The sequence below is a fragment of the Panthera onca genome, chromosome B4 (assembly GCF_046562875.1).
Source record: "Panthera onca isolate mPanOnc1 chromosome B4, mPanOnc1 haplotype 2, whole genome shotgun sequence".
Lineage (NCBI taxonomy): Eukaryota > Metazoa > Chordata > Mammalia > Carnivora > Felidae > Panthera > Panthera onca.
Genome location: NC_138345.1, coordinates 69,203,389 through 69,226,881, shown reverse-complemented (window position 1 = coordinate 69,226,881; position 23,493 = coordinate 69,203,389). Strand labels below are relative to the sequence as shown.

The following is a 23,493-nucleotide window of genomic DNA, read 5'->3' as shown; positions in this document are numbered from 1 at the left end:
ATCGATCAATAAATGGATAAAGAAGAGGTGGTATATACATACAATGGAATATTAGTCACAAAAAGGAATGGAAGCTTGCCATTTGCAGCAACGTGGGTGGATCTAGAGAGTTTAGTGCTGAATGAAATCAGTCAGAGAAAGACAAACACTGTATGATCTCTCATGGAATTTAAGAAACAAAACAAATGAACAAAAAGAGAGAAAAACCAAGAAATAGACTCTTGACTATAGAGAACAAACTGATGGTTACCAAAGGGGAGGAAGGTGAACGGATGGATGAAATAGGTGATGGTGATTAAAAGAGTACACGTATTATGATGAGCTCTGAGTAATGAATGTATAGAATTGTTGAGTCACTATGTTGTATATACCTGAAACGAACCTAACATTGTATGTTAATTATACTGGAATTAAAATAAAAAATAAAAAGAAAATGCTTAGTGCAGAGCATGGCACATAGTAAGCACCTAAATGTTAGCTACAAGCAGTGACTTCTGAAACACCCATATAGACTTACTGTTTATCCCTTTATATCTAGTTAGGGCTGTGTTAAACATTAAAATCTATTATGTCTTTTATGATATGAGGATATATGTGTGTATATTTGTCAGATATTTTTCTTATGCCTCCTGGTGAACTGGAATTAATACCATTATTTATTACTGCATTTGTGTGTCTCATTTAAATCTTGGCCCCACTTAGAATTGTTTCCTCGATTTATATCTGATACAGGCAACATTGCTGCTTGCAGCATTGCCCATGCCTTGACATTTGAGTCTTAGGACCATTTGTACCCATCATCCTTATTTTCTGTAGATGTAGTAAACCTGGTTTTGTTTGTTGTTTTGTTTTGTTTTGTTTTGTTTTGTTTTTTAGCTTCCCTGTTTTCTGAACCTTTCTGAAATCTTGATTCTTTTCAGTTTTGTCTCCTACAATTGAATGCATTAATGAGGCTAGTGTAACCTATGCTCTTAACAGTGAACATTTCTTCAGGTACCCAATTTGTTAATATAGCTTGAGTTTTAAAATCTCATGAACCATAGGTTTTACTAAATAAAACAGGCATAATACCATGAGGTCTTCCTTTTTGGATTGTTAGCCTATGCACAGTAATATTATACCAGAAGATGGTGCTGTAAGATTATCTGCTAAGGAATAATATGACTTCTCAGTAACTCTTCATTCAAAATTCATAGAATTATGAGAAGTTTACTGTTGCAAAGAACCATAGAGATAATTTAGTATAACACCATTATTTATTGTCTCAAACGTTTCAAAGTTACAACTATCTAGTTCAAATCTATGATTATCTTTTACTTACTTAAATGTCACTCTTGAATACTTTAGCAGTTTCTCCCCTTCTTTTTGTCGTGGCATGTTCTAAAACCAACTAGAGATGTAGATATGGTAGTTGAAATCATTTCAAGACTTTTAAACTTGTGTTTTCATCTGTGCATTATAGACTTACTAATGAAGGCTATGAGAGGCATGATTATACATTAATTCAGCAGGTGCAATTTACTTCACATCTACTGTCCTTGTTTTCCAAACCTGTTCTTGCCCTGTGGGAACAATGGAGGTTTGCTTTGTTTTCAGATGTTACTATATTTATGATTGCTGAGAGGTTTCTATAAAATTTATTAATTTTTGATTCCTTTTTTCATATGTCTGTCTTTGTTTTTCCTGATTGTTCTCCAGACTATATCTGTAGCAAACATTGCCTTGTTTTTTCCTACTGATTCTACAGTTTCTGGCTCTAGTGATATAACTGATTACTTGTAGTAACTTTCTAAACTGTTTTGTACACATCTGTGAATGTTGCCCTATGGTTCTTATTGGATGAAAAGCTGTAAGACTACGAATTTAAGATAATGACCATACTTTAAATTCTTAATTTGCTTTGCTGTCACACAGTTCCTACAATTCATGACTGTTCATTTCCAACCTGATGCATTATAGTTATATATTAAAAATTCAAATAAAACTGCTACTTTTTTGTTGTTTCTCATTATGCATGGTACACAATGATACAGTCGTGGTTAAGCTGTTGCTTTGTATTTTGTTATGATTATATTTGCAGTCTTGAATCCCTGTTAGGATACTTCTTAACCTTTTTCTATTGGGAAAAAACAAAGAATATAAATAAGGCCTCTTGAAAAAAAAATTTTTTTTAATGTTTATTTTTAGAGAGAGAGAGAAAGCACAAGTAGGGGAGGGACAGAGAGAAGGGGAGACACAGAATCTGAAATAGGCTCCAGGCTCTGAGCTGTCAGCACAGAGCCTGACACGAGGCTTGAACTCACGAACTGAGAGATCATGACCTGAGCCAAAGTTGGACACAACGGACTGAGCCACCCAGGTGCCCCTAAAAAATTTATGTTTTTAATTTTATTTAGTTGTATGTAGAATAAAAAGAAAAGTCCCACCCTTTACATACTTCTATTCCTAGTTTCATTTCTTTGCCCAAATGACGTCATAAACTTTGTTTTGTATTTTTCAGACCCATTAAAAATGTGTTTTGAAACAGATAAACATGTACATGAGCACTTACCTATAAAATCCTCTTACAGGGGCAGCTAGGTGGCTCAAGTCTGTTAAGCATCCAACTCTTGATTTTGGTTCAGGTCATGATCTCATGGTTCGTGGGATAGAGCCCCACATCAAGCTGTGCGCTGACAACTTGCAGCTTGCTTGGAATTCTGTCTCCTTCTCTCTCTCTCTCTGCCCCTGCCCTGCTCTCTCATATTCTCTCTCTCAAAATAAATAAATAAGCTAAATAAAATAAATTCCTCTTATATATCTTCAGTTTGCCTTTTTCACTCAATAAATATATAATTGATTTTTATATCAGTACATATGTGTTTGAGATTGCAGAGAATGGATGATTTGGTTTTATTTTTTTGTGTACTAGTATGAGCATGTAGTTATATGACTGAAAAGTACTTCCTATTTTAACTTACACTTTCCTAGTCAACTATACTACCAGTGTGGAAAATTATGTGTTCATTTAATTTTTGGCCATTTCTGTTTCCTCCTTTGGGAATGGCTCTTTGTCCATACCCCTTGACCATTTCTCTATTTTTAAAACAGTTTCTATTAACTTGAACTTCTTTTATATGTAATTCCTCTTTTCTAAACTAATTTTGTATAGTTTTTCATTAGTTGTTTTGGATATTCTAGGTTATATAATTAGCATATAATAGTGTTATTTTTAACATGGTTTTTATATATTTTTATCAAATATTTTTATAGAACTTTTCCTTAAAGTTATTTTCCTTTTTTTTTCTGAAGACTTCACTAGACCTTGTAATTTTATCTTTCATTGATTTTTTTTTTTGAATAGGCATATTTCTTTTTTAAAAAATATTTTTAAAATTTATTTTTGAGAGAGAGAGGCAGAGAGAGACATTGCGAGTGGGGGAGGGGCAGAGAGAGAGAGAGACAGAATCCAAAGCAGGCTCCAGACTCTGAGCTGTCAGCACAGAGCCCAATGCGGGGCTCAAACTCAGGAACCGTGAGATCATGACCTGAGCCGAAGTCAGATTCTCAACTGACTGAGCCACCCAGGTGCCCCTGAATAGGTGTATTTCTTTATATATTTATATGTATGTATTTGAATGCACAGAATCCAATGAAGATTTGAAAATGGCATGGTACAAGGGGTTCACCAGCCCTGTGTGTTGAATGTGTTGCTGGTCATTGTCCTTTTATAATTCAGATTTCCCTTTTCTTACCCTAAGAACATTTAGTTAACATGCTAAATGACTTACTTCAGAGTCGTCCTTTCAACAAAGTATTTTCTTATTATTTCCTTAAATAAAACTTCTTTCAGTCATTGTTTTGGGGAATTCCTGATTATTTTATAATTACTGTGTTTACTGTGTTGAGAGACTTGGCACGAGGGTAATATGACTATAGCAGATAATATTTAGTTTAAATATGTAGCTTTTCCCCAGAAACTCTGGCTTTTCTTTCTCTTTCTTAAGGAATAGATTGTTACACCCCCATTGTGTTTATTATATATCCTAGAATAGCTTAGAACAATGCCATTCAAACTGTGTATGGAGGATCAATTTTGTATTTTAAATTTAGTTTTTCATGAGCCAATATGTTTGTAAAAATGATGTATATAAGTTACTAGAAAAATGTTTTTTACATTTTTGTGTGTGTGACTAGAAACATGTTAGATTAAATATAAAATTATTCTCTTGAATTGCCATAAATGTTTCTAAATGTTACTCTTAATTTCTGTACTTAATATTGTGAAGGACATAAAAAATTCGCTGTTCTGCACACTGTAAATTTCACTTTGAGGAATACTGGTTTAAGTCTGGAGAGTTTAAAAGAAGGAAATGAGTTGAAAAGGCTTAGTATTCAGCTCCACCGCTTGTCACCCACATTCACAAGATCCAGAGCCCTCTTTGAACTCTTTTGTTTCCTTGGGTATTTGACTTTCTGCTTTAAAATAATGAGCTTATGAGCAACTTTATAGAGACTGAAAAGGCAAATGATAAAATTCACTACCTGTTTTTGATTTATCAGTTTCAAGTGGATTTCTTTGAAATGTCAATTATAAAAAATTAGCAAATCAGTCTAAGAATGATAGTGATCACGGTAACAGTAATAGCTAACATTAAGTATGTACTATGTGCCAGGTACTTTTTATTTACACATTAGATAAAAAGTTCCAAGTACCTTATACATTAACAGGTTGAACCCCAAAAAACTCTGTGACATAGACATAGGTGATATCTAGACATATGATACAAGTACTAAAACTATCTGCATTTTAAGGTAAGGTCATAGTCATAGTACTTTACACTGTCACCTACTTTCTCTTTCCTATTCTTTCCTGACTTTTATTAGTTTTGTGACTTCTACATGCAGCTTCAGATGTCTTCTTTTGTTATCTTCCCTGCTCCCTACTCACATTTAGGTTTACATTGGAGTCACTTGGTTTTATAAGAGAAGAAGTTTGCATTTTTCCGTGCTACTCTGTAATGCTAAGGGAAGAATGGGGAACTGTCCTTGTGCTGCCATTTGAAACATGGAAGCCTGAGCATTTCTTGATGTATTTCCCCACAGAATGACATGACAGCTGTACGGCTGCGATGGGGAGATATACTTATGCCACTGCTTAAAAAATACAAACTGAATATCACATGGGGGGATCAAGATCTGTTGAATATCATCTTTTTTCATAATCCAGGTAATCATTTAAATTTCTTTTATTCTTTGCATTTGTAAAAAATCAGGTAATATGTAGTCAAAAATGAAGAAATGCATTTATTTGACTTTGATTAATGGATATCACTAATTATGTTTAAGACAGAGTAAAACGTTTATTTTTAAACTTTTCTTCATGTTGCTTTCGTAGGAAGGGATCTAAATGCCAAACGTATTTTGCACTATTTTAAATTTCCTGTAAGAGCAGTATTTTTAAATTAAAATTTTTGCAGAATGTTCATTCGTGGAATTAGAGTTATTTGCTTTATTGTTTTATTTTTCTTCACATAGAAAGCCTTTTTGTTTTTCCATGTCAATGGAATTATCGACCAGATCATTGTATATATGGAAGCAATTGCCAGGGAGCAGAAGAAGAAGGAATCTTTATTCTTCATGGGAACAGAGGTGTTTACCATGATGATAAACAACCAGCATTTAGAGCTATTTATGAAGCATTGAGAAATGTAAGAATGTGTTCTTTTATTTTTTGAACTTTCTATGTTGAAATTCTTACAAACTTAGAGAATATGCAAGAATATACAAAAAATGTCCATATCCTTTACTAATGTTCATTAATTACTGACATTTTACATCATTTGCTTTATCATTGGTTCTCTTTCTTATATAGACATGTTTTTTTCTGAACCATTTGAATATAAGTTGCACACATAATGCTCTTCTATTCCTTAAAGACTTGAGTGTGTTTTCACTAAGAACAGGGACATTCTCTTATTAACCACAGTGTAGGTACCAAACTCAGGAAATTTAATATTGATATATTATTTTCATGTGTCTTTACTTTCTTGATGTAGAACAGTTTCTCAGTTTTTCTTTGTCTTTTATGACATTGACATTTTTGGAGAGTAGAGCCTCTTTACCTCCTTCTGTATTAGACTGTTCTTTATATTGGCTTGTCTGATGTTTCCTTATGATGAGGTTTAGGGTATGTCCTCCAGGGCAAAACACTATGTAAATGATGTGTCCTTCTCAGGGTATCACGTTCACAGTCACCTTTGTGTGCCTGCCCTTCATTGGTGATGCTGGTTTTAATCACTCACTCAAAATGTCGTTCAGTTTCTCCATTGTGTAGGTTTTTTTCCCTCTTATGGAAATACCCTGCTTCTCATCAAAATTTCTAAACTGTATATAGCATCCATTGTTGGTTCTTGTTCAAACCAGTCTTTACTGTGGTAGTCACAAATTGATGATTATCCAGCCCTAGCTTTCCTTCTGCATACAACTTTGGCACTCTAGCATTCTCCTGTAAAGTAGAGCCATCCCCTTTTATCAATTTATTGATCTGTACATTAACAGTAAGAAGTCATTGATAGGTTTTTTTTTTTTTTAATGATTTATAATGCAGTATTTGCTTTTATTATGTTGATGCCTAAGTTGTTTCCAGTTTGGTCATTGGGAGTCCCTTTTGGTAAACTCGTGTGCTCATCTGACATATTCCCATCATTGTTTTGAGTACCACTTCATTATTATTTTTTTTAATGCTTATTTTTGATAGAGAGAGAGAGAGAGAGCATGAATGGGGGATGGAAAGAGAGAGAGGGAGACACAGAATCTGAAGCAGGCTCCAGGTTCTGAGCTGTCAGCACAGAGCCCGACGGAGGACTGAAACCCACGAATCATGAGATCATGACCTGAGCCAAAGTCAGATGTTTAACCGACTGGGCATCCAGGCACCCCTCTTTATTATTTTTTCAACAAAATATGCTAGGCTCAACTTGTTTTACCTTCCCTGTCTTAACCCTGAAAATAGCTATCTGTCAAAGGAGCTCTGGTTTCTTTCAGAGGGCTCTGGGTGCTAGGCATGCTTATTGCCACAAGGGTGTCTTTGCTTCTGAGCCACTGTCTTTGCCACTGAGCTCTTTCAGTGACAGAGAGAGGAAAATTAAATACACACATATATGCATTCAGTGTATATGATATACAATCATGTACCCACACTGATGCCTCCACTGTTGCCCCAAGGCTCTTCCTGCTTTCTACTCTGTTTTCATGTTTTAGCTCCTTCCACAGTTAGAATCCTGCCTTTTGGCATAAAGCACTTCCTATCTGCTTAATCTTACAATACATTTAAAATAATTTTAGAAATGCTGTATTCTTTGGTAAAAACCAACCTACTAAGAATAGTTAAGGATTTGTTCCCATTATCTACCACTTTCCCCCCATACCCCCATGAGGGCATGTACTCAATACTGTGTTCAGCAGCTACTTGGATTAGTTTTTTTTCCTACCTTTCAGTGTGGTTATTTTATTCATTTGAAATACAGTTGGGTTTATTTGCTTCGATATGCTTTCAGTTTTAAGTTTTTTTCCTCCTTTATTGATTCGACTTTATTTTTTTATTTTTATTTTTTTTAAGATTTTATTTTTAAGTAATCTCCACACCCAGTGTGGGGAGTTAATCACAACCCCAAGATCAAGAGTTGCATGTCTACTGACTGACACAGCCAGATGCTCCTACTGATTCAACTTTAATTTGATATGCTAAATGTTAATAAAAGTCAAAACTATATAAAGGTTTACTCAGAAGTATCACTTTTCCCCCTCCCCTTCCACCCCAAGCCCCCAAACCCATAAATTACCCGTTTCATTGTTTTCTGATTTGTCCTTCCTGTATATATGAGCAGATACATGTATATTTTGTAATACCCCTTTTCTTTTTTTTTTTGTAATCCCCCTTCTCTTACACAAAATATAAGCATACTGTTTATATTATTTGCTCTTTGTTTTTTTCACTTAAAAGTCTAAAAATTCATGTATTAATAAATCTCTTCCTCTTTTTAAAAAATTTTATCTTAATTCCAGTATAGTTAACATGCAGTGTTATGTTAGTTTCAGGTGTACAGTATAGTGACTAGACAATTCTATATATCCACCACTCAGTGATCATCACAAGTGCACTCCTTAATGCCCATCACCTGTTTCACCCATCCCCCCCACCCATTTATCTTTTTTTTTTTAAAGACTGTATCCTATTTCAGAGTTTTGTGTATATACCAGCGTTTATTCAAGCAATCTCTTACATTTGAACATTTTCGTAGTTTCCAACATATTGAATTCTGAATAATGCAGCAGTGCATAACCTTGCCGTATATATGTTTGTATTGATGGGAGATGTATCTTCAGGGTAAGTTCCTGCAAGTGGCATTAAGGATTGAAGATACTGCCTATTTCCCCTACAGAAGGATTATTTGAATTCCTGCCCACATTTTATGAGGAGGCCTATTTCCCAACAGCCTCATCAGTAGAGTGTGTTTTCAAGCCTTCAAAATTTTGCCATTTTGATGAGTGAGAAATGGAATCTTAGTTTAGTTTTAATTTCTTTTATGAGTGAGGTCAGCATCGTTTTATATACGTAAGGGCCATTTTCATATCTTTTCTTTGGTGAATTTTCTTTCAGGTCTCTTTTACCTATTCTATAGGTTTTTAAAAGTAATTTTATTGAGGGACACCTGGGTGCTCTGTTGGTTAAGTGTCCGACTCTCAGGTCATGATCTCATGGTTCGTGGGTTTCAGCCCTGTGTTGGGCTCTGTGCTGACAGCTCAGAGTCTAGAGCTGCTTTGGATTCTGTGTCTCCCTCTCTCTGCTCCTCCCCAACTTGTGCTCTCTTTCTCTCTCAAAAATAAACAAACATTAAAAAAATAAATACTTTTCTAGACACATAGTTTATATATACAAAGTTCACTCATTTAAAGTGCATAATTCACTGCTCCTGGGTGGCTCAGTCCCTTAAGCTTACGACTTTGACTCAGGTCATGATCTTGCAGTTCATGAGTTCAAGACACACCTTGGACTCTGGGCTGACAGCTCAGAGCCTGGAGCCTGCTTCGGATTCTGTGTCTTCCTCTCCCTCTGCCCTGCCACCCCCCGCCTCCCTGCTTGCACTCTTTCTCTCTCTCCCTCAAAATTAAATAAACATTAAAAATTAAAAAATAAAGTGCATAATTCAGTAATTTTTAGCATATTTACAGAGTTGTGCAACCATCACCATGAGGGAATTTTGGTGTTTGCTTCCCCCCTCCTTTCCTGCCAATTGTTGCAAGTTCTTTGTATTTGAGGGACATTAGTCCTTTATCTGTGATATCTGCTGGAAATATTTTCTGCCAGTTCTACTTTGTTTATAGCATTTTTTGCCATTAAAATTTTTTTTTAATTTTATGTAATCAAGTTTTTAAAAGCTTTAAGAAAAATTCGTAATTAGAAACCTTTTAATTCTTACACTCAGGTTGTAGAAAAATTCACCTGCATACTGTATCATTTATTACATTTAGTCTTCTGCTCAATTTGGAACTTAATCTTTTGTATTCGGTGAGGTATGGACCTTTTCCCAAATGGCTATCTTGACTGAATACCCGTTTATTTAAGTCTGTCTTTAACCCAAAGATTTGAGATACTGACTTTATTATATACTAAAGTTCTGTTGTAATATCTGGATTTTCTGTTTTGTTACATTGGCCTATTTTTGTACTAATGCAATACTATTTTAATTATAAAGGTGTTGTGTTATGTTTTAATATTTGGTAGGGTTACTTCTTCAGAGCCTGTTTTTACTGTTTTCCTAGCTATTGTAGATATCTTTTTCTACAAATATTAACTCATTTTGTATTTTTATTGGTAGTGAGTCCGCTTCTTAGGAGCTGCAGACATTTTGATGGTATTGAGACGTTTGGTTGTTGAGACATCTTAATCAAGAACAAGGGCTATCTTTCCATTTGTGTCTTTCATGAATGTTTAATAGATATGTTCATATTTTGAACAGATCGTAAGTTTATGCTTCAGTATTTTAATTTCTTTGTTGCCTTTGTAAACGGGATTTCCTCTTTTTTTTTTTTTTTTTTTAAACCTCCCCGCCCCCGCCCCCACATGCTGGTGTCTGGGGTTTCCTTTTTTTATTATTATTATTATTTTTTTAATATAATTTATTGTCAAATTAGCTTACATAAACACCCAATGCTCATCCCAACAGGTGCCCTCCTCAGTGCCCATCACTCATTTTCCTCTTTTAAGCATCTGCTTTATATTGACAATGAAAAAAATTATACTGCCCCTCCCCCACCCTTGCCTTAGATATCTGTTCTTTTTTTCCCCCGTCTTAACAATCCTCTTTTATGTAATTAAGGTGAGTTGGCAGGGAGCGATTATACTTTATTCTTTTTATTTTTCTTTTCAATATATGAAGTTTATTGTCAAATTGGTTTCCATACAACACCCAGTGGTCATCCCAAAAGGTGCCCTCCTCAATACCCATCACCCATCCTCCCCTGCCTCCCACCCCCTATCAACCCTCAGTTTGTTCTCAGTTTTTAAGAGTCTCTTATGCTTTGGCTCTCTTCCACTCTAACCTCTTTTTTTTCCTTCCCCTCCCCACTGGGTTTCTGTTAAGTTTCTCAGGATCCACGTAAGAGTGAAACCATATGGTATCTGTTTTTCTCTGTATGGCTTATTTCACTTAGCATCACACTCTCCAGTTCCATCCATGTTGCTACAAAGGGCCATATTTCATTCTTTCTCATTGCCACGTAGTACTCCATTGTGTATATAAACCACAATTTCTTTATCCATTCATCAGTTGATGGACATTTAGGCTCTTTCCACAATTCGGCTATTGTTGAGAGTGCTGTTATAAACATTGGGGTACAAGTGCCCCTATGCATCAGTACTCCTGTATCCCTTGGGTAAATTCCTAGCAGTGCTATTGCTGGGTCATAGGGTAGGTCTATTTTTAGTTTTTTGAGGAACCTCCACACTGTTTTCCAGAGTGGCTACACCAATTTGCATTCCCACCAACAGTGCAAGAGGGTTCCTGTTTCTCTACATCCTCTCCAGCATCTATAGTCTCCTGATTTGTTCATTTTGGCCACTCTGACTGACGTGAGGTGATATCTGAGTGTGGTTTTGATTTGTATTTCCCTGATGAGGAACGACGTTGAGCATCTTTTCATGTGCCTGTTGGCCATCCGGATGTCTTCTTTAGAGAAGTGTCTATTTATGTTTTCTGTCCATTTCTTCACTGGGTTATTTGTTTTTCAGGTGTGGAGTTTGGTGAGCCCTTTATAGATTTTGGATACTAGCCCTTTGTCCGATATGTCATTTGCAAATATCTTTTCCCATTCCGTTGGTTGCCTTTTAGTTTTGTTGGTTGTTTCCTTTGCTGTGCAGAAGCTTTTTATCTTGATGAGGTCCCAGTAGTTCAGTTTTGCTTTTAATTCCCTTGCCTTTGGGGATGTGCCAAGTAAGAAATTGCTACGGCTGAGGTCAGAGGTCTTTTCCTGCTTTCTCCTCTAGGGTTTTGATGGTTTCCTGTCTCACATTCAGGTCCTTTATCCATTTTGAGTTTATTTTTGTGAATGGTGTGAGAAAGTGGTCTAGTTTCAATCTTCTGCATGTTGCTGTCCAGTTCTCCCAGCACCATTTGTTAAAGAGACTGTCTTTTTTCCATTGGATGTTCTTTCCTGCTTTGTCAAAGATTAGTTGGCCATACGTTTGTGGGTCTAGTTCTGGGGTTTCAATTCTATTCCATTGGTCTATGTGTCTGTTTTTGTGCCAAGGGAGCGATTATACTTTACATACCCCTAGATGGATGCATGAACCAGGTCTCTGTGAATATGTTGGGGACCAAGACTTGGGGCAAATCCAAATGGATTTATGATTTTGCTTAATGGGCTATGTCTTCACTGTCTATGCAGCTAATTCACTGATACTTTGGGAGAAATACATGTAACCACTTATCCCTCATGCAGATGTACTCTGTTCGACTAGACTGTGCCTAATCTTATGTGGATGTGAAGACAGAACATAAATAGATAATAGTGCTAGTTTGGTTTAAGTGTGGGGGTCAGGAGAAGAGCTGATTGACCCTATTTTCTAGATACTTGTTTTTTTTATTGCTAATAACTGGCCTAGTACATCCTCATTAATAGGAATGAGAATGAAAATACTTAACTATAATCCGTTGTGACAGAGATGGTACTGAAACTGTTAAGAGCTTTTTGCCTTGAAGGGCCAGGGAAGGCCTCACAAGGAGGCATTTGAAGTGGGCCTTGAATGAGTAAGAGTTTTCCAGGAGGATGGTCTTTCTGGGCAGAGTACTGCTTGAGAAAAAGGTTCAGGGGTTTTCTACACAAAAAATGCTTTTTTCACAAAAAGTCCACAGAGAGGTCAGGTGTGGAGCTGTTCAGTTGGATGGAGTGCTGGGTTCGCAGTGGCTGGGATGGGGTCAGTGTGCTGGTGCAGGGCCAGGTTAAGTGATGATCTGCAGTGATAAGGAACTGAAGTTTTTTCCTGGAAATTGGTGTTTCTCAAACGTGGTGGTAGGCACAGTGCTGAGAGCATTGTAGGCTACCATTTTGTGTATTTGCTAAGTTTCTTCTTCTATAAACTTGACAGATAAAGTTTCTGGGTAATCAGTTTATCATGATACAGTGACACGGAAGAATTATAAAATTTAGTGTTGATGTTCATTTTAATGTAGCAGACCTTGTATGCCCTCAGAAATCAATTTTGTATATTAATAATGCTTTATCGTGGGTTGTCAAAAGGTGATAAAAATGAAGAAAAGTACTTTTGGGATTCTGAGACTGCACGATTGAAAAGAAATGCATTCCTATAAAAATAGGATTTCTTTGTTTCCTTTGAGCATTAAGAAAATCTGTTATTGAGGAATTAAATCTCACGAGTTTTATATGATCTTTTCTTTTATCTTTGGTAAATATATACCTTTGAAAAGATGAGTAATGGTTTTAAGGCGATTAATTATGCTTGATTTTTAAAAAATAAATCTTTTAAAATATTTTTAAATACTGAATTAATGATTATTTGTGTTTGTTTTGGATCTGTATTAACTATTGCTATATGTTTCCATTTTTCAATTTAATGAAGTTAATCAGTCTTTTATGGTGCTCTTGCTTAGTGTTTTTATCTTCCCTTATCTATAATTCAGTGAGAAGTGTAATTTTTAAAAGCATTGCATTCAGACAAGGGTATTTATGTGAGTTTCAGACAGAAACTGAGTCATAGCTATTGAATGCAGATGAACAATTTGAATTATAAAGGATATGAACCATCTTTAAAATGTAAATGCATGGCTGTGTCTTCCAGCAAATCAGGTTTTACAGTCCATACGTATTTGTTAAATATTAGTTGTTGAGTGAATAAAAATATTAAGATTAGAAATTGCGAATGCAAAATGGGAACAAAACATTTTATTGCTCTATAAGGTATTTTCTGCTTCATGTATTTCATTCTGAATTACATTTCTTGGTGGTTCTGTGTTAACTTTGATTTACTCCACATCCTGCTTATATTTGCATAACTATCTCTGCAAGGGAGTCCTGAGTGTTTCCCTCCTATGCGATGGTAGTCCCCACCCCTAATCCATGGGTCATGTTTCAAGACCCCCAGTGGATGTCTGAAACTGTAGATAGTACTGACCCCTATACCTACTTGTTTTTTCCTATACATACATATCTGTGATAAAATTTACTTTATAAATTAGGCACATAAGAGATTAACGATAACCAATAATGAAATAGAACAGTTATAACAATATATTGTAATAAAAGTCATGTGAATGTAGTCTCTCTCAAAATATCTTATTGTCCTATGCTCACCCTTCTTCCTGTGATGATGTGGGATGATGAAATGCCTGTGTGATGGGATGAAGTGAGGTGAATGACGTAGGCATTGTAGCAGCGTTAGGCTATTGTTGACCTTCTCACAGTGTGTCAGAAGGAGGACCATCTGCTTCCAGACTGCAGTTGGCTGCAGGGAACAGAAACCATGGAAGGTGAAATCGTGGTTTAGGGTTACTATTGGACCTTCTTGTGTGTACTTGGCTCTCAGCATTTTGTTGGATTGAATTGCCATTTTGTCATCTTCTAAAGACCTGTTCTGTTCTTTGAAAATGCCTCAGATTATCTAATTGTGGTCATCTTAGCCTCAATACTTATTCACTGCCTTTCAACTGACAGTCTTATGTATAAAAGCATGATCTTAAAAGTTTGTGTACTGGGTACTGTGCCAGTGAAGAAGGAGTGATTAACTGTATGAGGAAAGGCTTCTCAGAAGTGCAGACATTTGAACTGAGCTACAAGGATGAGTACTAGGCAGAGAAGGAAAGGTGAATGAGTCAGGCACAGCATCCAGTGTGGAAAGAGGCTTGTAGTCAGGAAAGGCCACATGTGGCCTCTGGGAAGGGGAGCACCTAGATGCAAGTTATGTCCTGCACAACTTTTTGGTGCTACAGATTATATGAATGGCAGAAGGTGCTGGGGCTTCAGGCTGTATTTATATAGTTGGAAATTTTGGTAATTTATCATCTTCTGTCTTAAAGGTAAAATTAGTTGTTATTGGGACTAAAATTAGAGCTCTAATTCATGAGGCACTGTTATTATTTCATAAAAATCTTCCATCAAAATAGTTTCTCAGGGAAGAAAAAATTTTTTAACCACAAGCACTTGGATTTAAATAACATGAAAATGAATTAACTGAATCTCAAGTACTTCATATTTGTGGGAATTAACTCTTTTTTTTAGTTTATTTTTATTTTTGAGACAGATACAAAGAGCAAACGGGGGAGGGGCGGAGAGAGAGGGAGACAGAATAGCAAGTAGGCTCTGCACTGACAGAACCATAGGATCATGACCTGAGTCTAAATCAGGAATCAGACGCTTAACTGCTTGAGCCACCAGGTGCCCCTCTGGGAATTAACTTTTAAGCAGCTTTGTAATATTTTTATTTTATTGTCATTGCTGAGTAAGAAAAAGATCGTAGTTTGGTCTTCACAGTATTATCTGCCTCTCAAACACAGTTGTCCAAGCATGTGTTTTGTGTACGTTGAGATGTTACTTGACAGTGTCACTTGATAAAGGTTGCCTCGTTCAACATGGCTGCTGCTTTTAACCCCAAACAAATTTTAGGCACACCTTTACCCAGTATAGCTGTTTTCCCAGTTTCCCACTGTTAATTGAGCTTTACCTTTCAACAGGACTTTTGAAACTGATTTGACACAGTTTCGTATATTTATTTGGATAAGCAGTGCCGTGTGGTGGCCAGCAGCTTGTAGTTTTGGAGCTGGGGTTGAATTCTGGCTTGGCTACTTACTACCTTTGTAACTAGGAGAATTCTCTCTCCTTGCCATAGTTGTTTGTAACTTAGTTGCTTGATTGTAAGTGGGGTAATTGTATTACCATTCCTAAAGTTGGTGTGAGGCTTAAATGCTTAATACATTTAAAGCTCTTAGGTGCTTTGCATGTAGGAGGTCCTTTAAACCAAAACAAACCAAAACAAAACAAAACAAGTCCAGCTTTTAATTTCTCCCAGATACCTATGTGTCAGTTATTTTCTTTCTTTCTTTTTTTTAATTATTATTTTCATTACATTCTTCCTAGTGAAGCTCCTCTTCCCCCCTTTTTTTTGATCTTCAAAACAATGTTTATCTTCAGTGTATATGATTGGGTTTTGAAAATCACCCCAAGAGTGATGGTTTCATGCAGTTAATGCTCATAGTTTTCTTTCTGAAGAGATACTGAGGTTTAGCATCTGTTTACATCTATACAGTGATAAAAGCCATGTTACAAATTATCATCCAAGTTCATCCTGTTTCCAAAGGTTGGCTGTGGCTTCCTGCAGACTCACTAATTGTGATTCAAGTGGTGCTTTCCTTTCCTTTCCTTTCCTTCCCCTCAGTGTCATGGTGGTGAACCTTGGGAATGACCTCAGGTCATTTGATCCTTCTGTGATTTCAGGTTCTGGATTTCCTTCAAGATCTTGCATATTTCACTGATACCAAACTTTCACATAAAATGTTCCATTTTCAAGCCCCATCTATCATTCTAATTGAAAAAATGCCTGGTTGCAAAGGCCAAATAAAACAATATAGCTGGTTAGGGATGCCTGGGTGGCTCAGTAGGTTAAGCATCCTGTTCTTGGTTTCGGCTCAGGTCATGATCTCACGTTCTTGGGATTGAGACCTGCAATGGGCTCTGCGCAGACAGCATGGAGCCTGCTTGGGATTCTTCTGTCCCCTTCTCTCTCTGTCCCTCCCCAACTTGTGCTCTCCCGTTCTCTCTCAAAATAAATAAACTTGAAAAAATTATTTTAAAAAAACAGAGCTGGGTAAAACACTAAAATCACAAGTTATTTCCACTTAGCTGCTACTACAGTATTTTTCAAAATATATTCCTTGGGATATTAATGTATTTTACAGGGAAAAAGGACTGGTCAAAAATACATTTTGGAAATAGTGGGCCAAACAATGTTCAACATGTGTATTTTTCATTTTACTGTTTACGGCTTTGCTTTGCTTTTTCTTTCTTTTTAAAAAATGTTTATTCATATTTAAGAGAGAGAGAGAGAGAGAGACAGAGTGTAAGTGGTGGGGGAGGGGGTGGAGACACAGAGAGAGGGAGACAGAATCTGAAGCAGGCTTCAGGCTCTGAGCTGTCAGCACAGAGCCTGATGCAGGGCTCGAACTCCCAAGCCGTGAGATCATGACATGAGCTGAAGTCAGATGCTTAACCGACCGAGCCCCCCAGGTGCCCCTAGGCTTTTCATGTGCCAGTGTGAGTTCCCACGAAGAGTGCATGATGTGCAGCAGCTCCCAAATGCATTTACCCATGGGACCCCTTTGTGCAGTTAGGGGCTCTTCGGGAAACCCTGAACTGTGCTGGCGTTTTACATTCCTCCCACTCCATGGCTTTCTCTCAGTCCTTTGTAGTACAGCCTCAACACTGTTATCAGAGTGACTTTCGTCCTTCCTTAGTGTCTCTCAGACACCTTCAGAACTTTTGATCATCATCTTATACCAGTACGTGTCTCTGGGCCTTCTCTGCCCCTTGTACATGTTCTTTCTTGCCTTGGCTTGGGATGCCCTGCCTCCATTACATCTTCTCTGAAAAACTTTCCCTGATGCCCCCAGTGATTTACTCTGACTTTCTCCACTAATGTGAGATCATACAGCCATTTAATTCATTGAACATATTTGTTGAGCATATATACTTTTTGTGAGACTGGAAGTTACCAACATTAAATTGATTGAAGAAGTTGTTTGGAGTTTAATTAAATTTTTATATATATCTTTGTCTTTTTATTTTCTTTCTCTAGTGTTCTTTTAAAGATGACAACATCCGTTCCTTATTAAAACCTTTAGAACTGGAACTACAAAAGACAGTCCATACCTACTGTGGAAAAATTTACAAAATATTTATCAAACAGCTAACAAAAAGCATACAAGATCGTTATGATAGACCACCAAAGGAAAGGTGATTCTTGGTGACTGCCAAATCAAATGAATTAAAACAACAAAATATCAGGGGATATGTGTGAAGGAATAGTCTTGAATGAAGTGTTCAGGAAGGAATTATTCATCTTCAGAATAATTGTTTTTCCTGAAGAAGTTAAATAAGCAAATATTCATGTAATGAAGAATAAGTTAAAGTATTGGATCCCAACAAGAAGACACTTTTGATCTCTGATGTTTTGTAATGTTATTTGCTGTCATTCCAGTATTGATGAAAACATTGAATGGTTGTAGCCTACAGAATTTGGTTGACTCTTCTCAAGTAAGTAAGAACAGTAGGGGTGTATGGATGGAGAAAATGTACCTCATACACAGTGAAAACACTCAAACTGTGAGTATAGCAGTAGTTTTATGTCAGCACTAACCTCACTTTAAATGTGTGACACAAAGTTTACAGGAACAGAACGTGTTCTGTTTCTAAAGCAATGTGATGTAACCGATGTAACTATTGACAATCGATGTGTGCCTTTATACATTTCATCTCTGTTTTAAACTATTTCTGTGACAATCATGTTTAAGATTAGATTATAAGTAAGCTGCACGTTTAAAACTGAGCTGTATAAGAAAGTGAAAAAAACGGTAAAAATGTTGGGAGTTTTTGTCTCTTTGTGTGTTTGTGAAATGTAGTATTTTCATTTGTATATGCTAACCTGTCTTGCCAAAACTCAGATCTGAGATTGTTAAACAGATATTTTTGGAAATTTTCATCACTTTAAATGAAAATTTTCAGCTTTACTGGGCATTCTGGAAGCAAAAGATCTGCTGATCATAAATGAGAACCTAACTAGTATACTTCCGTGATTGTGGAAAATGTGATGGACCAAAATGCATAAGCTGTATACTTCCTGTGAACAGTAGTATTGGTTACAATGAAGCAGGAAAAAAAGTGGTCCATTTAAACTTTTTTTTCCTTCTACCTCAGAATGGCTTTGCAAGATACTTTTGAAGAAGCAAATGTAGAGAGCCTTACTTTAAGTCAGTCAGACAACGTTCATGAATGATTTGGATTAAGAAGATTGTTCTGAGTATTAAAAAAGTAGTTTTGATTGGTTTAATGTACATGTCTTCCTTTTTTGAGCATCACTTAAGACTTTCTTTTAATCTTGAAACATTATTTCTCTTAGTGTTCTTGACTACTCTCTAACGTAACTGTAGATTCTGAGTACTTAGCATGTACTGTCCTGCAGTGTATGTCTCACTTTAGTAAGTACTACATGGTTATTCTTTTCCCTTTTGATATCTTAATACTTAGAGAAGGGAAAATCATGAAGGAAGAATACCACTTGCGTGAAAATAGTGGTGATTAGCTTTATAAAGCTAGAGTGCCCTCTGTGGAAACATGACATATGCAGATAGACATGGTCAGTGTGGTTGTCCCCTGTCTTTTTCACTTTAGTCAGGGTCAAATTGAGAGAGGAAGGTGTAAAAAAGGCAAATTGGAAGTTAATAACCAGCCCAGCATTCTTCGAATAGATGGGTTTAGAGAACACAGCCTCTATGTCGTTGGCAGAATGCCATGGTGAATATGAGATCTTGTGAACTGTGCTGAAATTGAGTTTATTGAGTAGAAAATGAGAATCCTAGAATTTTGAAGTTTGGAGGGTACATATAAGATCATTTCTAGTGGCCTCCAAGAGAGAACTTTGCCTGTCTATATTAGACTCTCGTGGGGAGCTTGTTGAGTGTGGATCCCTGGGCTTCACTTAGGAGACTCTTGTACACTGTGTCTAGGATGGAGTCTGCAAACATTTTTTTTTAGTGAAGAGATTTAAAAACTACACAAAAGTAGAACAGTACAGTGGTACTTCTTGCCCAGATCAAACCCTTAAAATATCTTAATGATGTTTGCATTATCTATTCCCCTTTTCTTTGCTGAAGAGTCTCTTAAAGAAAATCCCAGAGAGCCTATTATTTCATCACTATAAGTACTTTGGTAACTATGATGACATCATACCTCCTTTGACTTCATTTACTATCCATTCCTAAGCAAATTTCCTTAATTGTCTCCGATGTTAGAATTAGGGTACAAAAATAAGTCCTATGATTCTGTTTTTAATAAGCACCTCAGGTGATTCTGATGTCAGCTAGTTTGGAACTATTAGGAATCATTTTGCCAACTTGAAGATTGAAGTTAGAATACCATAATTCTTGGCACAGCTGGATTATAAATGTGATTCTGAAATATTAGAGTAATTGGGGTTATTGAAAAAATAGGAATTTATATTATTAGTAAGTTTCTTAGTTTTAATTTCCTCAGTGAACAGAGAGCCTCTAATAGAGTGGGTTGGGACTGTGTAGAGTATGGTCATGATTTAATCCAACTGAACTGTATACTGTGGTCTCATGTTGTGACTTATTTACACTGTCACATGCTCCATACTGTAGATCAGTTAGAAGGTTCTTCATCTGGTTTATTCAGACCTGACTTAATTGGGCATTTTACCATAAATTGGGGTATGGTGAAAACTTCCTACTTCAGGGGCTATATTTACCTAAAATTTAGGTTATTACAGAAAGTTCATAACAATAGTAAAATGAGTTTTCTGAATTTATCTTTAGATAGGGTAACTTTTTCTTTGAGAATTCTTAAGAAAGGCAGTTCTCAGCATTAATGAAATAAAATTGTAGAACAACTTAGAGAACATATTATATTTCTTTTCATAAAACAGTATATCTATGCAGTTTATATAAATTACATTATATAATGTTCTTTGAGTCTTTGTGTTAGAACAATTCTGACCTCAGAACGATCTCTGGGCTACGGTATTACCAAAGTGGAATGACTTCAAACTGTAGTCAAACTTTATTTGTATGAAGTAGCCATCTTAAAAGAACTTGGAAACCTTTAGAAAATATATATTGTGATTTACATTTTAAAGCAATACATAAAATTTTTTTCCTTGTGAGGAATAGTTCATAATATGTAAGGTAACCCCAGTTATCTTTTGGACACTTTAGAACCTGAAATAATAGTACCGCTTATCTGTTGCTCTTTCGTCTTGCCTCCCATGAGATGTTACTGGTATAGTGGAAAGAAAACTAGTCTGTGTGTTACATCTGGATTATTTTCTTGGCCTGGGATCCCAGGCATTTCATTTCACCTTCCATGTGCCTTGGTTTGTAAACAATCAATATGCTCTTCCCACCTCATGAGACTCAGAAGTCGTAAGTCAGGAAGTTATGTGACTCAACAGAAATGACGGATTTGAATGCATTCTCTATGGTTTGTACATGCCACCCGAGCATTACTGTTGAGGTTCTGTTTTGTCATGTTGCCTCCTCTACATATCATTTTGTTTCCTTGGGGTGAGTGGATGAGTGTTTTCTGACATGTATTATATCTCCAGTATGAATTTGCTTATATTATGTAAGGAGGAGTTTTTAAGAAAGAGAAAGCAGAGCAGAAAGGGGTGATTATAAATGAATAATCAAATAAAGAGAAGGAAAAAAGAGAAAGTGAGAAAAGTGAGGAAAGAGAAGGGAATAAAAGTGAGAATGGCAAACGGCAGAGTAAGAGAAAAGATGGAATGAGAGTGGGAAAATCGAGAAGTGGAGATGGAGAGAAATGCTATGGAAACAGTCACTTTTTAGTTTAGCACCCCCTCCCCATGCAACTGTCTTCCTGGCTTGTGTTTCAGTTCATGAGACCCTCCAGGGTCAGGAGGGGTGTTGGCTTTCATAGAGGTGGGCAGCACAGTTACCTTGGTTTGATTTATCAATACTAGAGTCTTTTTCCGGTCACTCTACTCACTGACCTAAATTTAGTGATGATGATCAACATTGTATTTTTTTTTTACCTGGATCCCAGTTTGTGAGCTAAGACCTGTGGAAACATGATGACAGATACCCTCCTTTATAATATTGTTCTAAAGTCATCCCAGGTGTTGGGTTATGCAAGACTAACCACATGGATTCACAGGGGAGGCTGGGGTGGAGGGGATGGCTTGGTTAGGTCCGAAGGGCCCCAGGAATCTTAGCAGCAGTTTTTTACATGAAACTGATAGGAAGCCAGATTTGGGAATCATTGCCCTGCTTTGAATGGCAGTTTACACAAAAAATCACATCTATTGATTCCTCAGTAGACATATTTGCAGTCACACCATTAAGAATGGATTCAAGAGAATAGGAGAAACACACTGAAGGGAAAAGCCTGAAAAGATACCATTCAGTGTCTCTCAGAAGTTTGTACTGTAAGTAATAAATACTTTAATGGTAATCAGAACCTCTTTGAAGTGTTTTAGAAAGATCATGGATCTGTTTTTTGTTTTTAAATAACTCTTTTGGTTCCTTAGAGTAAATAGAGAAGGATAGGAGGGGTGCAATATTTCAGGTGTGGGGCCAGTTATCCATTCATTAAATGTCTTTCAAGTGTCTTAAAACAACAATTGCCTTATGCATTTTAATATTTAATAATAGTAGATTAAATAGTGATTTGTACTGTAACAGTTATCCTTTTATACATTGCCAAAGCAACCCTTTTTTGCCTCTTAAAGTTTGGCTAAGCTGTTCTGATATTTGCTGTTTCCTAATTAACTGAACATGAAACCAGGTTTCTAAAACCAAGTTATATAAACTTAAGACAAGTCTAAGAGGTGGCACAGGAATGTTCTTTTTTTTTTTTTAAATGAAAAATGACTATAATGTTAATTCAGATATCTAGGAATTACTCAACCATGAGAAGAATGTGGAATAGCTGTTGGACTAGGTAGTTCAAAATTGATTATATGTCAAATTTACTTTTAAATGGAAAACAGTATGTCGTCACCATATCTCTTATCTCTACCAATAATTCCAAGTGTCTAATGGTACTGTTTGTTTAGAATTTTCTGTAAACTCAATTTGTAAACAAAAGAGTGCCTTTGAAAAGATAGGGAAAAAAAAATCTCTTGAAAATTTCTCTTATTACCAATACTGTGAATGCTTTTTGAAGGGTCTGTGGTCAGGCATTTTAATATCAAACTTAAGAACTGATGCGGAACCTTTGCTTATGTTTAGTTTATATATACAATCTGAATTTGTGAGCATATTCACACACGTATTACCATGCAACTCCTTGTAAAACATGAAGAGAACGCAACAGTGTTATTCCATTTAAAAAGTAAGTTAACTTTGTGATGGAAAATAGCTGTTTTTAACTTTGTATAAAATCTCTTCAGGGAATATTGGAATGTTGTGCAAAAATAATTCAAGGTTTGTAGTATACCTGTAGAATAGGTCATCCATTCAAGACTTAGCAAAACCCACATACATCATATGCATTGTCATCAGTGTTTGAGAGCTGGACCAATGGTTTTTTATGGATGCTGTAATAGAAGATCTATGAAGGGGATGATGGTTTGCACCTGTCCTTGAAATAAGAAACTGGAAAAATTTGCAAGTGTTTCAATTTTTCATAAGCATTTTGCATAAATACATTAATATTTTGAGTTTGGTCCTAAAGCTACAGGAAGGACTGTTGGTATACTGTGATATATAGAAATTACTACCCTTAAACTGCCTTTTACCTTAAAATATTATGGTTTTAGGATAATTTGGTTATCTTCCTCCCAGTATTTGGTGTATCTTGAAATTTATTAAAGGGGTATAAGATGATAGATTTGGATGTAACCTGAGAATAATGGAAAGTTGCTTTGTTCTGTTGTGGGGGAATTCAGTTCCTCTTTTTCTTGAGAAACTGTATTGCTGTTGCTAAATAAACATGTACTTGATAAATGTTTAATTTCTTCAAATGATGTGTCTGAATTATTCTAGCAATCAAAAACAATTTTGGAATCTTTAGGGCTGAGATCCCTGATAACTAGGAGCCTAGACTGTAAGCAGTTTCAAGATTGGTTATTTCTACAGCTGAACAGTGTCATCAGAAGCTAGGTACTGTCTGTTTTTCAGCATTTTCAGCATGTGAGCTTGGTCTCAACCACATGGCCACAGAGTGACAGCTAATATCCAGGTGCAC

At 36.1% G+C, this 23,493-nt stretch overlaps 1 protein-coding gene across 5 annotated transcripts in view; it reads left to right on the top strand.

The window, feature by feature from the left end:
• GXYLT1 (glucoside xylosyltransferase 1) overlaps positions 1-23,269 on the top strand; it is a 52,628-nt gene extending 29,359 nt beyond the window's left edge. For 2 of the 5 annotated variants that reach the window (XM_060657907.3, XM_060657909.3), the window contains 4 exons: positions 5,086-5,209; positions 5,518-5,690; positions 17,345-17,502; positions 17,747-23,269. In XM_060657907.3, coding sequence (XP_060513890.1) covers positions 5,086-5,209; positions 5,518-5,690; positions 17,345-17,502; positions 17,747-17,774 — 483 coding nt within the window. In that variant the 3' untranslated portion in view covers positions 17,775-23,269. Of the gene's footprint in view, positions 1-5,085; positions 5,210-5,517; positions 5,691-17,344 lie in introns of all 5 variants that reach the window. The other 3 variants (XM_060657908.3, XM_060657910.3, XM_060657911.3) reach the window with 2 other exon arrangements.
• The last annotated feature ends 224 nt before the right edge of the window (positions 23,270-23,493 follow it).